The 27,620-nt window shown below is 38.7% G+C and overlaps 2 protein-coding genes across 3 annotated transcripts in view; one reads left to right on the top strand and one right to left on the bottom strand.

Moving 5' to 3' along the window:
* The window catches only part of LOC145489109 (integrator complex subunit 1-like), a 36,392-nt gene extending 31,948 nt beyond the window's left edge, over positions 1-4,444 (top strand). The window contains exons 50-54 of one of the 2 annotated variants that reach the window (XM_081468015.1): positions 173-426; positions 875-945; positions 1,395-1,486; positions 1,573-1,682; positions 2,351-4,444. In XM_081468015.1, coding sequence (XP_081324141.1) covers positions 173-426; positions 875-945; positions 1,395-1,486; positions 1,573-1,682; positions 2,351-2,457 — 634 coding nt within the window. In that variant the 3' untranslated portion in view covers positions 2,458-4,444. The remainder of the gene's footprint in view (positions 1-172; positions 427-874; positions 946-1,394; positions 1,487-1,572; positions 1,683-2,350) is intronic. The other variant, XM_081468016.1, reaches the window with a different exon arrangement.
* A 6,490-nt stretch (positions 4,445-10,934) lies between these two features.
* On the bottom strand, positions 10,935-13,394 carry LOC145490795 (uncharacterized). Its single transcript, XM_081469890.1, has 2 exons — positions 12,882-13,394; positions 10,935-11,775 (listed from the first exon to the last, which is right to left on the bottom strand). Exons 1-2 carry the CDS (start codon positions 12,972-12,974, stop codon positions 11,371-11,373), a joined length of 498 nt encoding a protein of 165 aa, XP_081326016.1. The 5' UTR covers positions 12,975-13,394; the 3' UTR covers positions 10,935-11,370.
* Positions 13,395-27,620: the final 14,226 nt, after the last annotated feature.

Below are 27,620 nucleotides of genomic sequence, written 5' to 3'. Positions count from 1 at the left end.
CGTGTCTTCCGGAACTGCCTCGTTTGTAAGTTCGTTGCCGCTTTTGACCAACAAGGGAAACTTATTTTTATTTTTATTTTATTAGCTTTGCTTTTATGAAACCTTTTTAAATGCAACCAAGTTGGAAATTACCAATCAATACCTAGTTCTTTAAAATGATTTTTGTCCTCAGGGAATTGTTGCAAGATTTCCCCGCCCTCCCTTCCCTTCAATGTGTTGTAAGCGCAATCTCTCTGTCATCGACACCGCACTCAGATGATCCCTTGAACGAAAACGCAACCGTCGAAGGCCCCTCAGCTGACGGAGCTCCCACAAGTACAAAACCGACGGTCCGGTCCGTCATTACACCACCTGAGAACACCATGTGGTCATCAGCACAGCTCGCTCCTTTTGTGCAGCGGCTTGCTCCCGGACAACCAGTAGAAGGTACAGTAGTGCCATGTATTTTAATAGTCGAGCAACCGGCCCCTGACCAATCAGAATCGAGTATTTTTAATGGACCAATCAGAGAGCGGGATTTCGAACACTTGACTTACAACATGGCCGACTTATTTTTAATTAGGGAAAAGTATGCATGCATGCCCAAATATGATCAGAAAGGCAGAAAATGTGTAGTCCCCTGCACATTTTCTGCAATACACACTTTGAAATTAAAATCTCATAATTTTGTGATCAGAGCTTGAATTCTCCACAGGTTATTATCTTTTGTTCCCCCATTGTACCCCTCTTCTCCACCCCTCCCCCCGCCCCCCACCAAATTCTACTTGCCTTCTCTTATGTCAAAGAAATGAACAGGCTCTTGTTTTTTTAAAAGGGAAAGGTATCAGTTTGAATTCAGACTACCGTATACTCCTCTTTTATTTTTGCATTACAGACGTGTCGAAAGTTCTTGTAGATTTAGACGAAACGTCCAAGCGCCGAGTGGACATTTTAGATCATTTTGTGGTAAGTCTGAGTGTTTGAAGCCCTCTTGAATTTTGAGGAAGAATCCTTTTTTTTTCTTTTGTTTTTCCAATATCCAGTACCAAAAAAGCTGGATGACGAGGCCATTGTGGGGAAGTTGCTCTCGTTGACGAAGTGTAAGGCGTTGGATGTATAAGACTGAAGCGCTCCCTCGATTGTAAACGCATCTCGTACAAATCAGGTTAAAGTAGAAGTGACTGATACTTCTTAAATGGGGACCATTGGGTGTTAATAGCTTAAAACAGTTTTAATGTCATTTTTATTTGAAGTTGTTACCTCTTGTTAGCTTCCATCGCAAGCTCTTTTCAGTCAGCAAGTATGACAGCCGTCGGCAATCATTGTTGAGAAGAATAAATCTCTCCTTGTTTTATTACGTGTTAGAATATACTGTTTGGTAACAATATATATATATTTTTTTGCCATTTTTTTAGCCTCACTTGGTTCGTCTTCTCTCTGACGTAACGAATACCTGTAGGACCCAGGCCCACACTCTTCTACTGCGCCACATTCGAGAAAATCCTGGGTACGTTAACTTTCGTTTAGTTTTGTTTAACTGGTTTATTTTGTACGTGGCTAAAATAATAATATCAGCTTTCGTTTCCTTGGTAGGACTGCTCACAAGTTTGTGGACACGTACATGGATTGTCTTAACTCGACGGAGCCTGGCGTGATTTTGACAGCAGCAAAATTTATTCCCGAATTTATTGTCTTGGGAAATGGTCAGTAAACACATGGTTCAAATTTCTGCCTTAATATCAATAATTTCATATATTTTGCGTTCCGTAACATTGAGATTCAATTCCGATTTCTTTTGAGTCGAAAGGGGAACAAATTCTTTCAACGTCTTTGTAGGACAACTGATACTCTTGACATTTTTGTGCTGTGGGGATTTTCATCCTTGTAAAGTTTGACGAAATATGAAGTTACTAAACCATTTTTGAGTCATCTTCAACGCTTAACACAGTAGCTAGCGTGCTGAAAACCCTCAAGACGGCTCTGCTTGAGTTTTTGAAAAGGATGGATAAGAAGCTAGTTTTAGTCTTCGAAATTTGATATAACTCCCATTGATTTATCATTTATCAAGATCTTGCTTGTTGGAACAGCTTCAATTTACGCGTCAATATTAGGATTTCTTTTATCTCGCCTGCACCTGACAACCTTTGACATAAAATGCCGACTAGTTGCCTTTTTAAATCTGAGATTTGTTGCTGTTATGTTTGGTCTTCTTGAATAAGTAAATTAAGATTCGTTTTGCCAAGCTCGTTCTCAGGATCTTTCATCTTCCCGCGGTAGGGTGGGAAGATGAGAGAGACCCTGGGAATGAGGTTGCCGTTTTGCAAGAATTCGATTTGGTTTTGATTCAATTCCTTTTCTTTCTCATTTTCAGAATTCTCCGACTCGTTGCTTCAAAAGATGTTCTCTCTTGCCGTTTACGATGCTCATGATGTGGGAATTCCCTTACTACAAAGCATTCAACTGCTGAATTTACACTGAATAACAAATGCGGATTTTAAATGACAAATAGAAGAGATTCCATTGTGGTGTCAGAGAAGGAATGTTAGGATTGATAGTGTCAAAAACAAATGCACCTCAATCATCCTTGTCGTTTACTCAGCTATCAGATTAAACGAACATTTTAAAATACCAAGACGTGGAGCATGTGACTTTTTGGAGCCTATAGAAGGACAGTCGCTGATACGACTGCGCAAAGAAAGAATGTGAAAATACTAGAAATCGTCTTTTGGCCTATCGTTAATTTCTGTATCGCCAGTTTCTAGCTCGATCAACTTCACTGCATTTTTAAAGCTGTCAAATAAGTTGTCTGTTACTGAGGGGTTAGAAGCTATTATAGTGACACTCCTCAGGCTCTTCTCAGTTTCGTAACCCATTTCGTCCCTTGTCCTCACTTGCGACGCAAACATAAGCATAAGAAGCTTATGCGCTGGTGAGGACGGCTGCGATATAATAGCATAAGCGTTCTTGTTCTTATGTTTATGCTTAGGTCGGTGTTATGTCCAATGAGGACATGGTTGGCTTAACCATGAAGTGCTCGCTGATTGGCTGAAAGTCTTTCGTTTATGCTTCTGCTTATGTCAACATGTCCTCACTGGATATAACAGCGACATAAGCACAAACATAAGCATAAACATAAGCATAAGAAGAAGGCAAGGTTTTAATATGCTTATGCTTATGTCTCGGCCGTTTTCACTAGCGCATAAGCTTCTTTTATGCTTATGCTTAAACTCATGCTTGCTTGGCAACTGAGGACCGGGCTCAAAATAGCACACGAGGGTCGTCTGTGCACTTCTCGTGCGTCCGGCTTTTTCGCCTTTCACTGGAAAAGAGCTTGAGCATACGAAGAAACACCTAAAAACACCTTGGTATCACCTAAGTTAGTGATGAGCAAACTGCATTTAATTCCATCTGAGCTGTAAAGCTCAGAGGATCCTGACTACTATCAAATAAGGCGACAAGCATCCGAGGAACTGAAACTAAACTCCAGTTACTTCTACTTCTTCCATATGTCGTTAGGTTTATGCCATTATTATGTTCCGGTTATGTTGTTATGTTGAGTTGTTCACCCTGGTGACGAAAATTAACGACAACCAACCTCGTTCTCAGGGTCCTCTCTCTTTCTCTCTCGATCGAGGGAGGACGAGAGAGAATCCTGGGAACGAGATAAAAACAACACGTTTTTATTTTTAAGTTTTTTTTTAAGTTTTTTTTTTTCGTTTGAGTGACCTGTCGCTATTTCGCCAGTGCGAAACAAGAAGAGAAGAAGTCAGCGGCTGTCAACATTCGCTGAATACGTCCAATAGAAGCCTATAGAAAAGCCACCGAAATACGCACGCCTTATTGCAAATTATCTTCACAAACGGCGAAAGAAAATCAGCAATATTTTTCTCGATTTTCATTATAGCTGCATTTGATTTTTTTTCGGACGATTTTTTCATAATGTCATGCTGTTCATTGGGTATGAGAATACTATTATTTATAGCTATAAAGTGGAGATTGCAACTGCAAGATTTTGTGATAAAGGTTTTAATGAAAATTTATGAATATTGAACTGCCGACCGAAAATGACGTTCACGATGGCCAATGTAGTACAGTATTGACAAGCATGTTTTTTTCTTTTTTTTCTGCCATTTGTGTCCAGCTATTGTTATTATTGTTATTATTTTTCTCCACCTGCTAAGTTTGCGCTGTTAGGTGTTAGGTTTTCGTGAGAGAAATAATATGCATCGTCTAAAGCTAGCCTGGAAAATCAATTAACAACTTGTACCAGTTACCGCAAGAAAGCCGGTCGACATCGTGTGTAGAAGCATGGTCGTATGTTCCACGGCACTGTGTTCATCATTTTAAAATTCTAAAGCTTTGAATGCTGTAACAATTTTGGCATTTATATCGCCAGGAAAACTGATTAGACTTGTTTTCAGATAACGGTTATTCACAAAGATTGGTCTTTAAGCGCGGGTCAACAAATATATGTCTGACATGAGATTCACCTTAAGAGTAAGAAAATATTTACAAACAGTGTTCCAACAAATTTTAGGACGCTTTTTAATGATACTTCTAAATTGTGCAGGAGGTCTTAAATTATTTTTTTGCAGACATCTTCGCTGGTTGACTTGCTACATGATTCTCTTTTACTCGGCGCCCGACTGTAATTTCCAAAATATAGGATTGTTTGTTGTGTTCTTGCGACCACACACCATCCACATTTATTACGTCGCTAACAGCAGCTCTCTTTAGCTTAGCTGCTCTCCTTGTTATATTTTTCAACTGTCTTGTCCTCCGAATATACCGTTGTAGAGTAAACTAGTGATCTTATCACAAGTTATCTTTCGCCGAATCCGCTCTTTTGTATTCAGAATCTCCGAATATACAACATTATCCCGGCGAACTCCATCTCGACTTAAGCACTGTTCCTCGTAAATATTCTGTCAAATCAAACACCATGACCTGCGGGAGGGTTAACTGTTTCGGTCGATTTTTCGGTTCCTTTAGACGGTGTACCGTAAACCCTTTTTCTGGCCTCTTGCCACATATTTTTACACACATCCCGCTGCATTTCGTTAAACAAGTGTTTCTCGACCTCTGGAGCAAGTTTTTTGAAGACTTTTCCTTTGCGCTGTGAGGTCGGCGACTGTCTGTTACACAATCCTTCGGCGACTTCTAACAACGAACTGCTCTGTCTAGCTGCTTCCGATTTGCAAGCTTCTGAAATCTTGACGAACATATTTTCATTCATGTCTTCCTCCAATTCAAATGAGAAGCTTCTTCCCATTTTGTTCAGGGTATTTGTACGTTGAAACGCCGGGTCCGATTCGCTGAGAGCTCTCGTCTCTTCCAAATGGACCTGTTCGCTGCTCGTTAGTTCATCCATATTTCCACCTTCTCTCAACACAGCGTCTCGATCACTGTCTTCCGCGGCAGCATAAACCTCTGCTAATCTGCATAGTGAAGCCTTCGAAACGTCTGGATTGCTTCTTATTTCCATAACATAATTATATTCTTTTGTCCGCAGATCTTTATGATACCCACGCCAGGCATAAAATTTCGATTCTTCCGAGTCCTTGAAGCACACCTTTTAAGTCCCTCTTTGATGTTGTAACACGGAAAGCCAATCTGTAAGTTTCAACGGCCTAAATGAAAACTTCACCTTCTGCAGAGATGATTTTATGATCTCCAGGGCATTGTGCAGTGATTTTGCTGTAAATCTTACTACGTGATAAAAATATACGGACCAAGAGTTCTTTCTCTGGGGTATTCACGATTTCAATTCGTTGCAATCTGTAACACAAAAGAACATTTAGTTGACGGTGAAAAGTGCTTGGCTTCTTTGTGTATCAAAGTACAAACAGTGGAATTTTGCTCTTTCGGCAAGCTTTGATCTTCTGTTTTCGAAGTGGCTTTTTGAGTGCGAAACACGAGAAGTTCTTTGTGATGGGCAAACCTCAGTCAATTCGATCACAACACCGCTTATTACTCTATCAACAACGGTCATTTGCAGTCGTTTGGGAGCTGTGATAAAGATCTAACATCCAACACCTGCGAATGGTATTTAAAAACAGATAAAGAGCGACAAATTCCTGGTTTATACTCATTCATTCCGGCTATTTTACACTGTCTATATTGGCCAAGGCAATTAAAAAATCGCTTTGTCCCCAACGTTGAAATCATTTCCTCGATTTGTGGGCGAAAAAAATACAAAAGTACATTTAGATTTGTTGTGTTTCACGTCTTACTCTTCATTTATAGCTCGAGGGGAAAGTTTTAGAGATGAAATACCGCACAATAAAGCCGGCTCAGAGCAATAACCTTATCTTGAAACAAATCTTTATTTGACTAACGATATAGCCAAACTCTAAAGTTTCATTCTCGTGTTCAGGAAACAATGTTACAAGCGATGACATGTGAATGATTAATAACCGTTAATGTTCAGTTCACCAGAGATTCAAGACTACCACCGTAACGCATATTCCATATATGGTTGGGTCGTCAAGACGCTCAAAGCCAAATATCTTTGCCAGTGTAGAGCGCCTTCGCCACGAATTGTAAACCACCCAAGAGGCAGGTGGAAATAAAATAAAAATGTAATTATATTTTGAAATAAAGGTGCATTGAATTCAATTCATATCGAGCCACATGGAGTGCTGATTCGGAAACGAAGCACACAAAGCTTGATAGATTTAAAAGAGAGCCTAAAGCAACGCAAACATTATTGCCTTGCATAACTTTGTCATAATATTCTAGAATATTAAATCGACAGGCAACGATAGGGATCTTCACGTAGAATTTTGGCATCTCTTTCAATTTTATGTATGTTGTAGAAAAAGGTCACACTAAAAGGGTTCGAGGTCAGTTATTTAATGGTATAGATTTCTCATATGGAAAATACCACATAAGCCGTTTGTGATTCTTGTTATCAAACTCTTACATGACTTTGATTCTTAAAATACTTTAATATAAATAGCTCAAGATTTTCCTAGCTCTTAAATTTTCTTAACAACTTAGGAGTTTCCTTTTAAGAAGAACCAAGAACTTGCAACTTAAATGCTACTGATAAAGTCAGAAGTGCGGCAAGGTGAAATATCGCGGCGTTCATATGCATAACGAAAGCTCAGTGATTGAAGCTGTGATGCCAGTCAGGCTGAGATTAAAAGACTTCCCTCTCTGTGTCGATAATCTCGTTTTAAGACACCGACAGTTTTAAGATACTTGGAAGAATGTGAAGAATGTCTTGAAAAAATTGAAAAAGGAATGGTTCATAATGTGACATGAAATGGTTTAGTTAGTTTGTTTTTATTTTCTACAAAGAAATTTCAGCCGTTAGACAGGTTAGAGTTCTTCCTATCACGACATTTGAAGTTTTGTGTACTTTAACCGCAAGTCAGCAACTTATTTTCATTATAGTACGAGGCTTTCTGTCGGGCTTACGCCGTTGAACCGTCTAGGTCGTCTAGCTTATATGTGTTACTTCCACAGTACGCCGGAAGAGTTTGAAAACGGAGGTTTCACTGTGAATACGTATCAAATGTTTTTCGTCCACACTACGCACGGGGAATTTAAAAACGCAACAATCACCGTTCATTTTGGATTTGTGTTTGAAAAAACCTCGGTGCTCAAGGGAAAGCACATGCTTATCGTGACCTTATCCGAGTCGTTTTCGAAAAGCTTCGTTTTCAAAATGAATTCAGTCCAAACGAAAACGCAAGGCCAGCGTTTTCAAATTCCTCTTCCTTTGAAGAGCGTTTTCGAAAAGCTCCGTTTTCGTGACGGATTAGTGTGGATGGCAGGCCTAACCGTAGAAATAAAGCCGTGTTTTCAAATTCCTTCAGCGTTGTGTGAACGCTGTCTAAAGCAATTTGAGGGCATCAGGAGCTTAGGTGGGACGTCTAAAACCACGGTAATCTTTAGCTTTCCCTTGTTTATGTTCATATATTTTCCTTAAAGCATTAAGTATCCTTGGGAAAACTGGAAAAATCATAATTCGTCAGTGTTCTCAGCCTTGAACTTGACGAGCTCGGGATTTTTGCCGGCCTTGGCGGGGAAACAAACATGATTGTTAATCCCTCGGATTATCTTCGCGCGGAAAACATCAAAAAAACTTCTAGACGTCGACCTGATTCATACTGTAACTGTTCTTACTGGGTTATCCCCTCCAACCCCGCAGCTTCTCAAGATTAAACAACAACAACAGAGGAGACTAACTCTTTGCTGTAAACGAAAACAAAGTGTTTCTCTTGACTGTACAAGGTAGTGTCATCGACTTTTGAGCTGACTGTAGCTGTAGCTAATAGAACCTGGGCCACGTTGGTGGCAAGCGTTCACATTACTACGCCACCCCGTCTCCCCTTACAATACGATAGGCTCACCAAAAATCTCTCAGAAATGGTTTAAGTTTCCTAAAACAGCACTGACCACCACTCACCTGGCCATGAAGATACAGCTGTATCCGGCGAGGACAGAAATGAATCGTAATACAACAGGTAGTCCAGACGTACTGCCTTTGTGGGGTTAATTTATCAACAGCCGAGCCAAACTATTTATGGAAAAGTACAAAATAATATTCTTACTCCTTATTACCATGGTCTTATTTTTTTTTTCTCCCGGTCAATATTTGGTCTATTTTGCTGCGTTTCTCATCTAGTTCGCTTGCCATCATGGCTGCATGGGAGCCGTTATCTCAGAGTTATGGTTCAAATGGCGTTTTAAAAGAATAAAATATTGTAAAACAAAGCCTGCATGCCTTTAGCTGAATATCTCCTTGTTTATCCTGGCTGGTTTAAACGGCATTCTTTTAAAGCGGATGGCACCTCTGATAGTAATGATATCAAGGCAAAACATTAACGACATCAACTATTACATAAACATTTTGGCGTGGTTGTTTATAATTTAATTCCACAAACAGTACAAGAGTCTGGGCTTCCTGTGGTAATATGAACAAACTTCAGTGAAATTGTGGTGCGACACTTTTTCAAGTTTTGCGTCGCCATATATTACTGTCAAACTTCAGAGCAAAGCTTCGCTGCAACACGTTTGACGTTGCTTGTAAAATGTGCAGCTATAGTTCTCACAGCAGAAGTTGCCAAAGTGTTTATTCCATCATGACATCGATAAAGTAAATCTGCATGAGGATTTTGTCGTAATTATTATGAAACAGCTGATTGTTCGTCCGGGTGTTGGGCGGAATTTTCTTCAGATCGCACATCTCTGTTTTTGATCAGCATCGGGGAGGACGGGGTGTACTCCCTTATATGGGCTTTGCAAGTATGTGCGGCGCCAAAGGGTATGGTATTTCATCCATTTTGGTCATAAGTACGATATCGATTTTGGCCATTTTGGTCTTAGATAGTGTATAGTTTTTGCACTCTGGTCTTGAATTGGGTATGTTTTTAGAAGAGCTAGTTTTTCATCATTATCGATAAGACAGTCAACAAAAGCCCTTCACAAATGATGTTTACGGCAACTGGGTCAGGTCATAAATAGTCAGCATATGTGTTACAAAATTGTAATTCGCAAGTGTCTGTAATTACCCCAGCTTAACCCGATTAGAGAATTCATCTGTAAGCTGCCTTAATCGGGTTACTTTAAACTTCTAATCAGCACATTTACAATTTCCTGCTTTTGCTAAATGTTTCCGTTATCAAGATTTTCTACTGCAACATCTCGCAAGTAATTCAGTTTCTTTCTTAAAAAAAACTCCAGCACTGATCGGTGATGTTTTTTACTTCTCGGTAACATTTTCTTCAAGCTCACCTTCGGCTTGCCGATTAAGAGGACCCTGCACATTCTGCCAAACTTAGTCGAGTGTTTTCTTTGCATTGAATTTGTTTGCATTAAGCTATATAAACATAAACGCGTATGAAGTTTGTTCTTAGAAAAACCAAAAATTATCGTGTTTACACAGAGTATGCTATACTGAACAGAAGTTCGTGATGTTTGGGTGCGTGGAAACTTCGAGTTAAGCGTAAGATAGCCGGATATTTTCAAACCGTCGCGAAGGTCATGATCACTTGTACCGTGGTAAAAAAAAAATAAATGCTCTGCGGTTTTCTTGTCAATTTTAGAGTTCTCAAAAGTAGCGGCGATCGTATGTGTGGTGGGGCAAGTCAACTCTAAATTTGCTTCCACGCAGAAGGATGACAACTGAATATTTCCATAAATAAGAGTCGGAAGAGAGATATTCTGTTATGGGAACACTCACCAGTGAGGTTCTGATTCTTATCATTATGTAATCAAGAAAGTACGAGCAGACACGTGTTTTGCAAGGAGGATGTCCCGTTCCTAAGCAACGTTTGACGAAGACCGCGGGTCAGTCTATTTAATCTGTGGGAGGATTTTTCCGGCCACTTATTTCTCTTTCTAATTTCTCTCTTTTCTTTCTCAGACGACTTCTCTTTCAGGCTCTCAGTTTTATACAAGTTTGTATATCAAAAAAAAGGGCAATTTGTTTTTCGCGTGTTTTCCCGCGCTTGTTACTGGATGCACGTTTCCCCGCATTGGCACAAGTTGCAGTTTTTCCCGCGCTTGGCACTGGTTGCACGTTTTTTCGCGCGTTTCGCTGTTATTGGTCCATAATGTTTTTCTGGGCTTAGTTGTGATTTGCCAGCCAGATGAAAGTGCTTTCTTTTCTACTTTATATGAGAGCTAAATTTGAAACCATTCTATACAAGCTGGTCTTTCCATGTAAATCATTTACTCTTTTCTTTTTTTTTATAACGTGGTATAACAAAGTCTTTCATGATGTCTCTGTTGTACAGTAGTCCAGCACCTCTTCCAGACCTGTATTTTGATTCGTTCTCTTATCCCGCAGCTGCTATTGTTTTCGGTGACATGGCCATTGTGTCATTATGCCTTCTATTGTTTTTTTAGCCAATCCCAGAACCTGTCTGGAAAGGTGCAGGCTTGCCCCTGTTGTAGCCTTACACTGTTAAAAACAAACAAACAAACAAAATCGGGGAAAGAGAAGTACTATAAATTATGTCTTTATATATATTTATTAAATTTCTCTGAAGCACAAAATACACTCTGAGTAGTAATGTTTCTATAAAATGTCAATACTACAATTTACAATGCATTATACCAAACGTGATCAGCTTGTTTTCTTTGCATGAAACTAAAATCTTGAGTTAAAAGCTCTTAAAAACGAGTTAATTTTTCATCAAGCTCACTAAAGCTAAAGCTGCTTTCAGCTAGCCCCAAACTACATGTAGGTTAACGATTTTTATAGCATCTCTTTTGCATGTCGCTTTCTAGGTCGTTTGCAAAGTCTTTTCAGATTGTTGACCCCAAGATCTAAATCAGGCGAAAAATGAGACGTTCCCTCTTGTTTGTTCGCTCTTGTGTGCTAACAGCGAGCATTCAGGAGAAAATTGATTTCTTTCGTTGTCTTTCAAGTTTCTAAGACTCGAGTTCCATAGAAGCAATATACTCTTTGGCCTTCAACCGCAGTGACAGCAGACTTGAATCGTTTCGGATTTCTAAATTCTCTCCCGCGGCCTTGAAATCCTCCGAGCCAGAACCAGTGGAGTCGGTAGACTTGGGCGAGCATGATCCTTCTGGACTGGGCACTACCGGTGTGGCTGCACTTGGCATTGAGGCGGAATGAAGCGCTGCGACTTGCTGTCGTGCGCATGTCCAGAAGTCGGTGTTGTAATACTCGTACGGGAACAAGGTGTAAGGTTCAAAGCCGCCGCAAAAGCGAGCCAGATGACTGGGATATCCCAATCCAAAGATTGTTGGTAAGTCATGGCGACGTTTCTGTTGTTGTTTGCGCCATTTGGCTCTCCTGTTTTGGAACCATATCTGTGAGGACCAAACCACAGATTCAGTTTTTATATGAATTTTCAGAACAGTACAATTTGTTGAAAGAGTTTCGTCATAGTACTTCAAGTTTTAAGCGTAGTGTAAGGAGCTTCTTAATGGATACCCAATCTTGAATTCATAAAATAGTTTTAGTATAGATATAAATATATTCATTGAATCTGTAAATACTGATGAATTTTCGCCGTGTTTGGAGGAATTTTTAAAGATTGAAGATTAAAGATTACCTACTGAACTGGTTGGCTTATAGAATTGCTGGTTTTCATTGTCACGCAATTGAAAATAGATCAAAATCAAAATCAAAACCGGTCCATAGATAAAGTCCACAATCTGGGAAATGAAAGAAGGTAAATATGCAAAGACTCTCGCCAAAATTCTGGTCACAGCAATTTTTCTTATGCGAGATATGCGGAGAAATTTTTTACCCAAATTTATAGAGATTTGTATGGAGACGCCATGCTGGTGCCCATCCGTATGGGCACCAACATGGCGGCCGGAAACCAACAGAAACATCTGTCCCTGAGTTTTGCTACAAAAGCGTGAATTTATCCCTCGAGGAACTCTAAAACATTAAAATAATACTTTTTCTAAGACATGAACTGTTCAGATAGCCAAGTTCCCCGAAATAAGTCACTTTTTTAACCAGCATGACAGCTCTCCAGGCCGTCATGTAAATGCCGCGTCACGCAAAAGCTTAGAAATTCAAGCGTAGTGTATCACAAAACCAAGAACCCATTCGGAGCGAAAATTTGTATGAATATTAGTTTCAGCTGCTCTTATACATCATTTGAGTAAAATCTCAGGTAGATCAATAGTTTTGTGGTTCGAATTTAGGTGACGTCATGTGAAAACCAGCTATACATCTATTTGAATATATTTTTTAGATATTTAAAATAATGTAGGTGGTCTGTCAAAGTATGTGGTCTATGACTCTTTTACGGACCATATCCCTATGGCATTCCTATGTTTGTTAATTTGTTGTCATAAAATTGTAATAAATAGATAAAAAACAGTAAACTACTCCTTCTTAATTCGCATGTTCGCATGAGCTTTTCACTTCTGACCTTTGCACCTAGTGCAGTGCTTACCTGAACCTGTGCTTCTGACAATCCAGTGCTGTTAGACAGTTCAGATCTCGCCGCTACATCAGGGTAGTGGTTAAGGAGAAACGCTCTTTCCATCTCGTAGATCTGTGACTTGTCAAATGTCGCTCGGTAGCGCTTTTCACTGTCATCTCCTATGTTCCTCTTCGTTCTTTTTGAAGGCCTTTCTTTCTCGGATTTCTTTTGTGTGGTCTTGCTGTTTTTTCCTTCTTTGTCTGTTGATATGAGCGGGATATTACTATTACTCTTCTAACTGACCTACCAAAATTGTTGCTATAATGCCCGAGGGGTACTCCCAGAAAAATCAGCTGGGGCTGTGCGGTCCGCTTGCCAGTACCCTCACCCCATTTCGCACCAAAATCTGTGATTTTTCCTACGTTAACCTGACCGAAATATCGATACTCTATTTAAGACCTGACCCTTGAATCAATACCCTGTTTCAGACCTGTCTCATGATTAGTTACCTAGTTCAGACTGATTTTAAAGGCATTGTGAAAGGCTCTTGTTGATGGTCTTATCAATAATAATGAAAAAGCAACTTCCACTAAAAAAACCATACCCTTTTTGAGATCAAAATGATCAAAATCGATACCCTAATTATGACCAAAACAGGATCTCGCGTTTTCAGTGAACCGTTTTAAATTCCAGTTAACAAAACAAATCAGTGAAGTTGTCCCAATCTTTCAGCATTTGAAATGATAATACTTTCCTCGAGTAATTACTTTCCCCCATGACAGTGGAAGTTACATTTTGTTCGCCTTGATTGAGCAAACGCAAAATAGCAAAAGGAAACAATTAGGAAATGAAAAGGTGGAGAAAGTACTCAAGACGTTAGACATAAATAAAAGTTTTTAACCAATTAATTTTTTTTCCTCTACAAGTCATCGCAATGTTAGTTACGGCAACGAAATCAATTCCACATACAAATGTTTACCACTTCGTATCTGATATAATTTATGCAGAAAGCCTGCCTTGTTTCAACCTGCTTAAGCTAAAACATAGTTTTAGGGCTAAAACGATTTCAGTGTCTTTTACGAGCTGATAATAAATGCAAGAACAGCTTTTGGCGTTCTGTAGCTGTTAACCTCTTGATTTCCTTTTATGAATTGTTTTTTCATTAAATTCCCCCGAGAGAACTTTAGGCTAATTAGTCCCGCCCAAATGATGAGGTAATATCTAAAAGATAAATAACCTAAAGAATAATTATTTGAACCGGACCTTGCACAAAATAACTGACTAGAAAGTTCATTGAGACTGAAATATTAATCGCGTAATTCTTCAAAAGATTTTGTAGAAATTGTACCAATTTGCACAGAATCAGTTTTATAGTATAGCAACGTATTACAAAGGGCGTTAATTTGGCGAATTACTCAAACTTTTGACATCTTGGCATTGCTTTCTCAAGAAATGCTTCCCAAGAAAGGTGTAAAAATTGTGAAAACTGAGACTCGAAAACCGAAAGCGAAAGAGTTTAATTAAATCCCAAGACTTAAATCGAAACACATTTAAACGGCACATCTTTGTAAAGACGTGTTTTATTTTACCTGTTCAGAATCAAGGCGAAACAGTTCTCGATGTTGGATCAGCAACACGTTGTTACTGTCCGTTATATTCAGTCTATTCTTTACAAAAAATTTTCAAAGCAATCTGTTGCATTTAACTCTCTTTCTAGCTCAGTCCTTTCTTTAACTCGACAATTATTTTGTTGTGTAGTAGAGTTCAAATCAACGATTTCAATGGCAAAGTCAGCAGCGAAGCGCACAAGCTTGAAGAACGGAATGGTTTGTGAGAAAGCCATTGAGCTGACAAGCGAATTTAAACGAATTATATCTTTCCTGATAACAAAGAAAAAGGACCAAAACAATGTTAATTCAACACTTTCTCTGGATTCATTATACAGACTGAGAGTATCCGATAATTTTGTGGGCCTTCTCTCGGTTTATTTTATGTTTTTCTCGTGTCACGTTTTTTGCTGAATTCTCTTGGAATATACACATAACTACTTTGTTGTAGCCATTTCGTAACCTATTGTCCCTAGTTGACGCGAAGCGAAAAAAAATTGCCTTCTGTATATAAAAGTATGACTTTAAAAAGGTTGATGAACAGAGAATGCTTTCTTTTAAAATTATATTTACGTGTTAGTCTTTCAGGTTTCAATGAGTTGCTTTCGTGGAGTTGAACATTTCCGTCCTTACGAAGCCAACATATTTCAGTCCCGCGTTTTTCCGCGTTCAAGCAAGAGTTGAAATAATAAAAAATAATCGAGAAACCGGTGGTAAAAGAACATCGGACGGATAACTGACAATCAAACAATAAATACCTTGGTGCTATTGATCAAAATTTAGAAGCGTACGTTCTGACTTACCTGTTTTTTCGGAAAGGTTCTGCTGTTGATTATTGTTATGGGGCTCAGATATTCTGTCAAATCCCAACAAATTTGAGATGGAAAACCCCGCGCTAGGTTGGTCGGAATCCATGTGTGTTTGCGGTCTTGTATAGAATAATTCCACGGTTATTATTCTGTAACTCAGCGGGTTTGCTCGATCAACTGACTTCTCTGTCTCCACGACGCACAGGCAAGTTACATTTATTCGTTTTCTCTCGCTGCCAATATCAGGCTTTGTGTAAGAGTCCTTTAACAGCATTAAATCAATTAACAGGGATTTGATTGAAAAGGCATTGTAGTATCGTGCCATAATTGTTGCCTTTTCACTTCACTCAATGGTGTGACAGTGGCCCAAATGAAAAGCATTTGGCTTCTGCTGTGTGTCCGGGTTAGAAAGGCGGGGTCGGCTGAACAATTAGTCGAATCAAGCCATCGCAATCAACCTCTGTAATCAACCAATTAAGATGTAAAAAAAACCCGTGACATTGAACTGGCTATAAATGGCCGTAATTAGCAATTCTTTAGGTTCTTTTTGATTACAGCATTAGCACATGGATCCGAGGCGAGGTGCTAAGAAACTCAATTGTAGAAGCATTTTCCCGTGGTATAGCTGTGTCAAAGTTCCGGTTCAAGCCAATCTAAATTCCTCGTCACATTGCTTCATTTTACTTATTTATCAGGAAATTCACGTTTCCAATTTATTTCTAACGAGGTGCCCATGTGAAAAGGATTCCAAGAAACGTGAGTTGAATTATAATGAAATTATCATCGCATTTAGTGACAATTTTTCGTGGATCGAATGATCTTGTTTCTTAATTTCTCTTTAGCTCTCCTATCCGGCGTTTTCGTACTGCAGGATTTTTTGATTGTTTCAATCTATCGTAGGATTAAATAATAAATTGACGAAGTTGACGTGGTTATTTCGTTACCTTCTCGTGTTTAGCCGTTAAATAATAAACAGTTTGAAAACTATATTAGCCTGATAATGAATTAAACAGAAGACCTATTTCTTAGACCTACTTGTAACGACGTGCACATATGGAAGAAAGGGATAACATTAAGTGTATTTTAACTGGTGGTTTTGGAAAAAAAATAACTTCAATAACTGACCATAGTCCTACTTCCGCACGGATATATTCCAAATAGTCACTGAACTGCACTGAAGAGATACAAGATCAGATGGCCTCCGCTCAATGGACATCGAGCAATCCCGATTAATTAAGCCCTGACTGAGAGGGGTCAATACAGTGTGTTTACAGGAAAGTCACGAATGTTACAGTGGAATGACAAGCGTGTTTTCATTTCATTTATGATGCCTATTTAAATGAATTACAGCCTTACAGTTGATACAAGATTTCGTACTGAAATAAGTTCAATTGAACTCAATAGATAGGTCATACCTCGACACTGTCGATCACCGTATAAAATCCATGTGCAAGAATAGAAATCAGTGAAAATTTATTTCTGAGACTAAATATGGCTAATTCAGTACAACAGAGTTTAGTAAAAATCGCCAAAACATTTGTACGGGAGGTTGAGAACAATAATAATAGCTGTTTAGGGCGACTAGCTAATACTTCATTGCCGGAAATCTAGAGAAATTGCTGAAAATCGGAAGACTCGATAAAGTTACCGTGAAATTTCGGAATGAGACGTCACTAAATTACAAAACAACATATACAGAGGAAAGCGCAGTATAAAAATATGTGCGTTTCTCCTCAAAAAATAATTGAGCAGTAGCGGTTTGAACAGCATTAAACTGTCAGCCCCAGCCTGACACAACTGCTTTGATAACAACCATTAAGTTACTAGAGGTAGGTCGATATTTTTGGTATATCACGTTGATATCACTGTACCTCTTTTTCTAAACCCTTGAAATGAAGTTAATGAACAATATTAGCGGGGAACATCAAGCATAACCAGAAGAGATGTTACAAGTATTTTCTATTCAGTTCATGTTCACGCTTGACTTAACACAATTAACGAACAAAGTTGAACAATAGAAACAAGTTATTGAAATGATTTCCTATGGACTGCAATTACCGGTAAATCAAATCCACATTACCTTATTATTTCGCAATACTGGCAAAAATTCCAACAAATCGATCGAGCACCACACTCGGAAAGATCTGGGTACAACAGGACCTGTGGCAAGCGCAGTAAAAATTGACCCTGTAGAATTAAGCGCGGGAAACTCACGTAAGGAAAATCACATCTGGATTTGAGTCTGCATCTGCTCTGGAACAAATTAAACACATCAGTTTCGAACGTTGTTGAAAAAACTTGCAATTAGTACTGTGCCGTTTATAACCATGATATTGGGGCCGGAAGCCAATGGTGACAACCACCCTGACGTTATAGCGACGAGTTGCTAACAGCAACTGTCGCGAACGTGATTCAACTAAAATTAAGTCCAAATTACTACGATTGTCAGTTGAGTAAGTCACGAGGCAAGTTTGGTTACGAAGTTTTGGCCTTAAAATTATAGTGTTGTCACGGGCAACTTACCTTGTTTCAGTTGGTAACAATATCAACAGCCGTTGGTCGCCTGTCGCATCGCCTACAATTTCGCGCGCTTTGCTGCCAATGACGTTAAAGGCCGACAAGTTGTCAATGGATACAGAGCCAGTTGCTCTTGACAACACCACGATTTTTACGTTAAAACTTGGTGACCAAACTTTCTTGCCGTCTTACTCAACTGATAATCGTAGTAAAATGCCAGAATAGTTGTGTAAACTTATTTATCAAAAGAAATAAATTATACATCATGCTTTTGATTTTTACCGAAACTTAGTTTTTCTTTGTCATTTTTTCCCAGCCGATTTATTTTCAATCTCTTTAAGACCTGGCTTGTCCGGCATGACATTTCTCACATTTCTTTCCGTAAAAGGAACAAAACTTTAATACTAGATCCATTCCAAAAAAGAAATTGGTAACTTAATGTTAAAAAACCTTTTTTCGCCAAAGAGCTCATGGAGAAAACGTTTTGTATAATTTTAGTGTCTCAAATGTGGTACACAAAACTCAGTGTTACTTGTACGTCCAATTGTCCATATTAAAATGTTTTAAAAGTCAAAGTCAAAGTTGCTCATGGTTCCAATTTTCGCTTTTTATCCACATATTGTGTTGCTATATTTGAGCCTTATTTGTCTAAACTGTTAATTTCTTGGGAGAATGAAATGGTAGAATTAAGGTGCAGTGAAAAGATTACTCTTTATTAAGGTTACAGTATACCTTCGGGTCGGTAATTTTCTTCAAATTTGGATTTTTGGGTCAAAATAGTGGTCGAAGAATAATTTCTAATTTCTGAAAAAAAATTTGAAAAAGGCTAAATATTGGCGGAGAAATGGTGGTTTTACGTTTTCACCGGAAGTAAAAGTTTACCTCTTGATTGACAGCCCTCTGGCGCGTATGCAATCAACCGAGACGATTTTCGCGGGAATTACCTATATGGATGTTACGCATTGACTGCTCAGTTGATCAGCATTGTTGTTCTGACTACCCAGCATTTTTGGTATTAGGCGTGTCTCTATTAAGTTATAAGTAAACATAGACCACGTTTAAACCATGGACCAGTTCGAAAAAGCGAAAACAGCGAAGAACGAATGAAAATACATCAATGAGTGAAGAAGCGAAAGTTCGCCACGCAGATGAAGCTATAGTTGTCGTATAAGGCGGGCAAATATTCGTGGTAAGAGAAAAGAAAGGTTCTGTAAAAATTTCGGAACTTGACAGCAATAACAGGGATGCTGACAGAGACTCTTCTGATGAGTCCGATATCGACGAATCGTCAGACTCATTAAGACCATTTGAAATATTATCCATGCACAGTTGCCCACATACAGTTGCTCTCCACGCTTTCTTGTGTTTGTTTCCTTCGCTCAGCCACTCTAGCGTTCGTATCCTTTTTAGTCTTCCCCATTTTGCCAGACCAGCTTCAAGAAAAACTGAGCTACAGAAAAATTATCTCTCTGCCTTCGGTTCCTTGAGCGCATTGCGAAACACAAGAGTTTTTTAGAGATTCGCGCGTAAATTTCACCAGGAGGTTAACGGTAGTAAACTTTCCCTGCACTGATTGGCTTAGTTATCTGAGAACCCAGTTGAAGGCGTTTGTGGGCGGAGTTTGTTTGCGAAGCAGAAAATTTTTCTTAGCGCTGTTTTCTCGAATAAATTTTTTCACTTGAAGCAGACACTTTAAAGAGTTATAACTCAAAGGGAATTTGTTCAATTGCTCTTAAATTTGGACAGTGGCTAGTTTAACATATAAACTACAAAAGCGTGTCTGGGAATTGTTAATTTCGAAATACTTTTTTTTCGAGAGCGATTTTTGTACGATCACTCCACATTTTTTTAATCCTATTTCGAAAATGTTCTGTAACTTTTTACTGCAATTGAATATGCCAAAACGCAGACACGTTTTTTAAGCGCTTTGGTCCTTGAAACCGAGGAAAAAATTAAATTGGTGAAAAACGAAATTCGCTTTGACTTGTAGCTTTCGAAAGATGATTCGGGCGCTCGCATTTAGTGGTCGTGAAAAATTCGACAATTCATTTTCTTTCAAAATTCTTGGTATAGTTTGATAGCCAGCTCCATAAACTTTAATTTGATATAGGGGTTTAGGTATCTACAGCTTAAACTGCACGCGCTACATCGCTTGCGCGCGAGACACCCCTGAAGGTATACTGTAACCTTAAACAACATTGAAAATATTTCACCAAAACAATACCGAATGATCTTTTATTCCATGACACAGAAAATGAGATAGTTCATGCAAAAACGCAAATTGAACAAAAATCAGGAAATACAGTTTCTAATTTATTCTTAACGAGGTGTTTATTTCTAACGACTCGAAAAAAAGTTGATAACCATGACAAGAATTATAAATATTATCAGACCGTCTCGTTGGATGCCGCGCCTGCACGTCTCACTTTTTCAGTAGTTGAAAATACAATTTAATCAGGACTTTGTGGTAATAATTATTCCTTACCGAACACAGCAAACGTTATAGGAGCGCTTATTGCACTTGTTCAAACAACAACAGCAAAAAATACCAAACGTGACTGGTGGTGTTCAAATGAGGTTTTTAGTAAGGGGTGCCATATAGATGATTACTATATTTCATAATTTAAAGGCCAGATCTACCAGTCCCACAGGAAATATTGCATTTTATAGAGCTCTAATTACTTTTTGCGAAAAAAAAAATACTGAGTGATGACAGAACTCGAACCGAAATATTGATTTAAAAGGTAAAAATGCCAACTGAAAGGACATGGCCTGACATTTTGAATTGGTAAAAGGTCAAGGTTATTCCGACGGTTTTTCCAATATTCTGTAATTTGTCATTCTTCTAAATATATTAGATTACCTCTGACAGATTTTAACAAAAATAGCTGGTTTTCACATGACCTCACCAAAATTCGAGCTACAAAACTATTGATCTTCCTTAGATTTTACTTAAATGTTGTATAAGAGCAGCTGAAAGCTAATGTTCATACAAATTTTCACACCGAATGGGTTCTTGGTTTTGTGATACACTACGCTTGAATTTCTAAGCTTTTGCGTGACGCGGCATTTACATGACGGCCTAGAGAGGTGTCATGATCGTTAACAAAGTGACTCATTTCGGGTAACTTGGCTATCTGAACAGTTCATGTCTTAGAAAAAGTATTATTTTAATGTTTTAGAGTTCCTCGAGGGATAAATTCACGCTTTTGTAGCAAAACTCAGGGACAGATGTTTCTGTTGGTTTCCGGCCGCCATGTTGGTGCCCATACGGATGGGCACCAGCATGGCGTCTCCATACAAATCTCTATAAATTTGGGTAAAAAATTTCTCCGCATATCTCGCATAAGAAAAATTGCTGTGACCAGAATTTTGGCGAGAGTCTTTGCATATTTACCTTCTTTCATTTCCCAGATTCCAAGCTTTATCTATTGACCGGTTTTGATTTTTATTTTGAATTGCGTGACACTGAAAACTAGCAATAGGGTATTTTTTGGGAATTGTACGTGGTTACAACTGAGCCAAATTAAAAAAAAATTCACCGTCAGTTTTGCTTTTTGTGCTCATGTTGACGTCATAAAAATCGAAAATCACTAACGTTTTCCTTAGAGTACGCGCAGATTACTTGAGCTTTCGTCCTATGCGCGCGTGCAATCGTAAAACTATAGGGAGCCACCTTAATCTCACTTCTCTAAGCCTTCTAAATAAGTGGGGTGTTTATTAAAGCAAAATGCAGCCGCTTTGTTTACATGGAGTTTGAACTGCTTACAACAAAAGTCGGGTGCATATTTTCTTTGTACGTGAGAGTTCATTGTCAACATTTCTCCTCAATAAAATTTATTTTTCCTGTCCTTAATTCTTCCCAGTCGTGTTCACCCTTGGACCGTCGCCGGAGTGTAGGTTTAAAGCTTCAAAACTGTAAAGGCCTGTTTATTCAGGCATCACACGATCCCAGATAAATTTAAACACTGATCTATATGGGTGACTTCTTTTTCACATTAAAAGGCGTATGCTCTCAAAACAAACTATTTACACTGAGTGGTTCAGCTGAATGTACTTTCCGGAAACACGCCACAGATTTTAGGGAAAAAAAGCGCGTATGAATCATGGATCAGTCCTAACAAAGCCGTTTCAAAACAAATGCTCTTTACACTGGATTGTTTGGAAGTCTCTTCAGAAAGAGCACAAGGGTACACTAAATAATTTACCCACAACCAAGCAACCGATTGAACAAAATTACTGGAAACATCAAAATCCATTTGTTCAATTTCAACAATGACTGTCCACTGATTTTCGTTAAGGCTGCTGCCTTTTTCATACGAGCGTTTGACTTTTTCTCAGATGCGTCGCGTTCAGTTGTTACATCAGCGTTTGAGTTCCCTGGTGTCAGTTATCTGGTCAGTTGCCTTCACTTTTTATAACATCAGTTCCAAGCTTCACTCCTGCTCTCTGGGCTGCTGCATTTAAACGAGCCTTGGAATTTTCTCGTGTTCTCTCTGACAAAGCAACAGCACATTCTTCATCTTCTTCTAAACACTGCCCATCTAACACTGATTCTGTGATAAGTTGAACACACATTGTTAGGTTTTCTGTATCAAAGAAACTTGAAACATCAACACAATAGACTGGGTACATCAATTATCCTGGGTATGGTACGTAGGGGACTTAGCAGATGACTTTGAGAACAACTGACTGCCGCTGGATACATATTTTCCAAGCTCCACTTGTTCAAAAGGTGGATAAAGTTATCCACCGGAATGTAGCGGTGATTTAGAATTGGAAATCATAAAATAAATTAAAAAAAGCTGGGAAGTAATTGCTTGGAATTCTGTCCAGGGCGCAGCCGATGTTATCACCTCTGCCCCGCTCGAGATATGTTAAATATTCTCTTTTACAATAAAACAAGGTCGTCGTTTTCTTGGTTTTCCGAATTTCCTACAGGCGAAATTGTAACCAACAACTCATATTCCATGCTAAGCGTCAAAAACACTTCCAACTAGTTTAGCTCTATAGTTTTTTGGGGGTGACCAGCTACTGCATGTATTTTTAATTTATATTTATATTTAATCCCGCAAAGTCAGTCAAGAGACTATGATAGATCTACATGATTCCACTATGAATCAGTGCAAAAAATATTGTTGTTATTTTACTGACGCCTGCACTAAATCAGAGCTAAGATTATCGGTGTAGCTGGAAGATACACGAATATTGCATACTACTCATACTGAAACAACATGGCAAAATGACATTAGTTTAATATATACTTTTGCATATCACAATTAATTTTTAAAAACCACAGAAGCGTTGTCTCTTGATACTTGAGAATGGTTGGCTGAAGCAAGAATGAAAATTCGGGGATCAAGTGTTACGCCTCAATTTCAAACAGGTAACATTTCTGTCCGTTTAGGCACGGACCATTATTATTATTTTTTTTTTTTTTTTTTTTGAAGGGGGAGGGGGTGGGCAATTTCCCCCCCAAAAAAACATCCTGCACAGTAAAAACTTCTGACAAAAAAATCGTGCAAGGAGAGCCATAGGGGAGAAAATTGAGCAAGTGTTTTCTACTATCATTATTTTGATTTTTAATGGTAGAAAATTCTTGCACACGATATTGTCCACCAAAAGAAAACCTGCCCAACCTAAAGGTGGGAAAAAATATCATGCCCCAGAAAATTACCCAACCCCAACCTCCAAAAAATAATGATTCATCCCTTACCTTTGCATGAAAGATCAGTGATTTAATATCCCGGTTTACACCAACAGGCGTAAGAAACAGGAAGATTAACACACAAGGCGTTATCTTGACAAACTGCATACTCTGTTGCACACTCATCTACATCTGCGAAGTAGTTAAAAATGCTGACTTAGCATCGATACATTGACTTCGGTTCACAATCATGAAAAAAAGGTCAAAATAGTGTACAATCTAGTAAACATTTCAAGACTGACGAAACATTACGTCATTCAATACGACCAAGTTGTCCGTTTTAACGAAAGAAGAATCTAGGAGAAGAACAAGAAAAATTTGAGTTTTGAGACCACCTGAAGTGACCGCAATTCAGTAACAGCGGGAGTTGTCTCCATACATTTCTTTGTAGCTTCGGCCGGGGATGTAGCTTCTGTCCGTAATAGCGGGGTGTCCGCAAAGCGAGAGTTGACTGTAACTAATGGAAACGCAGGAGTATCAGTAGTTCATAAAGCGTGATTATCTGAGTGATGGTAGTTATGAAAAGAGGATTTATTTTTGGCTGATTTTTAGATAACCTGAGCGGAAATCTTATTCAGGATCAAGTGACAAGTGTCTGTCAGTCGATGGTGTTTAAACTGATTGGTCAGTTTAGCGGTGATAGTATTGGCTGGCATACCAGTACTAAGTTTATCCACAGTGATTAGTCAATAGAGTCAACTTACTGTGATTTGTCCAAGGCACACTTCACTGGGAATATGAAATAAGACGACCCCCAGGGGAGGGGACTCACATCTACAAAGGTCGGGGATGCTCCTCGGAAAACTTGAATTAAACCCCTTAAGGAGGTCAATCTAGGCGTTGCTCGAGCTTTATTTAACCCCTAAAAGATACTACTTAAAACGGAATAGGCTTGATTAGTAGTCGCTGTTCGGGAAAGGAGGCCGCGCTAGTAGACCGGACCCGAGAGACAGGCGGAAATCGAGTCTAAAACGGAAATGTGAGCGTTTTTTATAGTTTTCCTTTGAGTTAACCTTAAAAGATACTTTGACAGCTTAAAATAGTGGCGCTTCGTCCTGAAAACCCCAAGCGAGACCAAGAAAACTAGCAGTTTACAGCCCTAGCGATACGGCGGGCATCCTTGACTTTTTCATGTGGAAGTTCCCCTCTACGTGAAGACGACTTCTTGGTCAACATTCCGCTGACTCACTAATCTGTGACTTGCCTTCACACTCAGTACCTCTCGCAACAAATCCCTGCTTGCAGACACAACAGTAGGACCCTGCTGTGTTTAACACGCACTCCATAAGTACCACATTCCTCATGGTTTCAGCTGTGGTTTGTTTCATGTCTGCAAGGTTTTATATTGGAATTATATACGCAACAGACCCACTTCTACAAAATATGACTAAGATCATTTGCCTCTGCTGACTCGCCTTCGATATTTTTACCTATAAACCCATGTAGACCATGCTGAATTACCTACGCAAATTTTTCAAAATCAGGGTACTTTTCAACACGCTTCATCTCTGAAACGAAGTTGGTGAACAAATTTTTTTTTTTGCATTTCTGACACAACTAACTCATTATCTGACTGCAGTAAAAATTTTAAAAAATCTATCGACTGGAAAACTTTTGCGTGAACATCCTTAAAGCCAATGAGGTTTAATTGTTATGGACATGAGAGATTGTGTGATGGCAATTTCAGGTATGGTAGCACTATCTACAGTGGAAGGCTGACTTCACTGGTTCCCAGGTCATAAAACTATTTCCTTTGGCCTGAAGAAAACGCTTGGTAAATTCCTTCTCTGACAACTCTGTAAAGTCAACCACTTCTGTGACAAGAAAATAGAGAGCGTATTTAAGTAACCAAGACGGTGATGTCAAGGATAACATCAATTTAAAAATGAATTGTATTTTAGCTGCCAATCTCACGATACTCTAAACTTTTTGTTTGTTTCTTGCTGTCAAAACTATCACAAGACTCAATCTGGGACAGAGCACTAAATTTGAAAATTATAGAAACTTAGAAAAATTAGCCGTCATCATTCACATTCTCCTGAGAACGCAGAATTTGGTCATTTCACCTTGCTGTTTTGCAGAGGATCGCAAAGAAATTTACAAAGAATTATATTGCGCGTACACACCATTGTTTTGCTCATCAAACTTTTTGTTTAGTGACGTTGCCATTGCCGTCATGGTTTTCTTGGAGTCCTTCACTTTAAATTTAACTGCTTAGTGCAATCAACATTTCACCTGCTTAACTGAAGGGATATAGTTTTTCTGGAGATGGACAATTATAAGAAATATTTATATCAACAAATATTATTTCGAAACTTTGGTGTTTCAAGGCCAAAATATCTGACATGTTGCTGCATTCGATTTTGAGCTCAATATTGAATAAATAGCCACTTGCGTTACCTTTCCCTTGTTGTTATTGTGGTAAAAGGTCAATTCCAGGGAACTAACCAAAGTATAAGAAAAGTAAAATGACTTAACCCAGCTTTTCATGGTCAATACTCCCTGTGTGACCACAGCTGATATTATGTACTTAGAGGAACATCCATCAGCTAACATGATCCAAAAATACCGTTCGGTGTTTTGATCAAGTGCACACCAGCCACCTGCACCGATATGAAGGTAGAGTCGGCCATAACTTGGGTGGAATACTTTACTGTCTGTTGACTATGCTGAAATTTTTGAATTTATAATTGCTTTGGAGTTCATTCCCAGTGGTGGGTCAAAACCCACAGTAGAAACAAACAGTCACAGAATATTTAAGAGTCACTGCCTAGAAATAACAAGAACTGGGGCGGATACAGGATTTTAGAGAAAGGGGTTTGAGATAAAAACTGATGAAAGTAGTGCCCTGTAGAGGGTTCCAGGGACATTCTTACATGAACAATTTTTGAAACTGAGGTCCTCGGAAATGGGATTTTTGGCATTCTGAGGCCAAGTTGAATGAAGCATGTTACGTCTCATTTTTTTAAAATTTAGGGTGTGCGACCAAACCCCTGGAACCCCCACTAAATCTGCCCCAGAAGATCCTGATACTTGGCCTGAGGGACACTTCTAGGGAACTCTCTTAGAAATTATATATCATTGTCACATTGTCCTGATTGCCAGAACAAAAAAACGCAAATTGATTTCTCCAAATTTGCTCTTGAAATGCGTAAAAATTTTAAACATACCTACATGTAAGTCTTAACTGTTGAAGATATTTCTTTGGACAACAGATTAGTTTCCCCAATTCTTATTTTGATTTGATTGCTTCATCATACTGCACTTCACAATTTTTTCCAAATAGCTAACTAGCTTAAGAAATGTAGGGTTGTCAATAAGGGCCATAACCCATAGCACCTGTTACGGCTGAGTATGTTTGATGGACCCTTGATGTTATGGGTGAACTTGCCTGTAGTTGATACAATTCACCCATAAAGTAACAAGTTTGCTACGGGTGTGGAGATCAAGGGTACAGGTGAATTAAAACTTAAAGAGAGCCCTGCAAATGAACATGAATTACCTGCTGGGCAGCCATACAGTTCAACCCTCAAAGCAATGAAGGTAAGCCACCTTTGTGAATAAAACTTCATGAAATGCACCATGACAGGCTCAGGAAAGTAATTTCTTAAAATTATCAACTAACTGTTCTCGATGCTCCCCATGAATAACTTCAAAACATTTATTCTAATAAATTGAACTATATTTCTCAAATTCATTAATGATTCATCAAGTTCAAACAAAGGGAATCATGTCCATGACAGTGTTTGCATATCTGATCTTAATTAGCATAGATTTTTACAGTTTTATTTCTCCATCTTGACAATTTTTTTTAAGACACTTGCTTGATATGGACACCATCATGAGTATTGCGAAGAGTGATGTGCGACTAGATATGGTTAAAGCCCTCACAGTTTATGGTGCTTGGCTATATTTAAAAAGAGTTATAAAGTGTATGCAGAGCTGTCATTAAGTTTTGAGTTACCTGTAGCCTTGTTCTCCACACAGGGGTAACAAACTTGTTGCTTTGTGGGTGAATTCTATCAACAACAGGCAATTCACACATACATGTAGCATCAAGGAAAAATCAAACATACTCACCCATAACAGGTGTTCCAGGTTAATTTGGCCCTTAATGACAACCGTCATA

Source organism: Orbicella franksi, chromosome 6 (assembly GCF_964199315.1).
Source record: "Orbicella franksi chromosome 6, jaOrbFran1.1, whole genome shotgun sequence".
Classification (NCBI taxonomy): domain Eukaryota; kingdom Metazoa; phylum Cnidaria; class Anthozoa; order Scleractinia; family Merulinidae; genus Orbicella; species Orbicella franksi.
This window is presented reverse-complemented; position numbering and strand designations above follow the sequence as displayed.

Bases quoted from the DNA above. Each gene is read 5' to 3' on its own strand.
- LOC145490795 (XM_081469890.1), bottom strand. From the start codon at position 12,974: ATGGAAAGAGCGTTTCTCCTTAACCACTACCCTGATGTAGCGGCGAGA. The intron at 11,776-12,881 runs GTAAGCACTGCA...TGGTCCTCACAG, and splicing joins TGTCAGAAGCACAGGTTCAG to ATATGGTTCCAAAACAGGAG.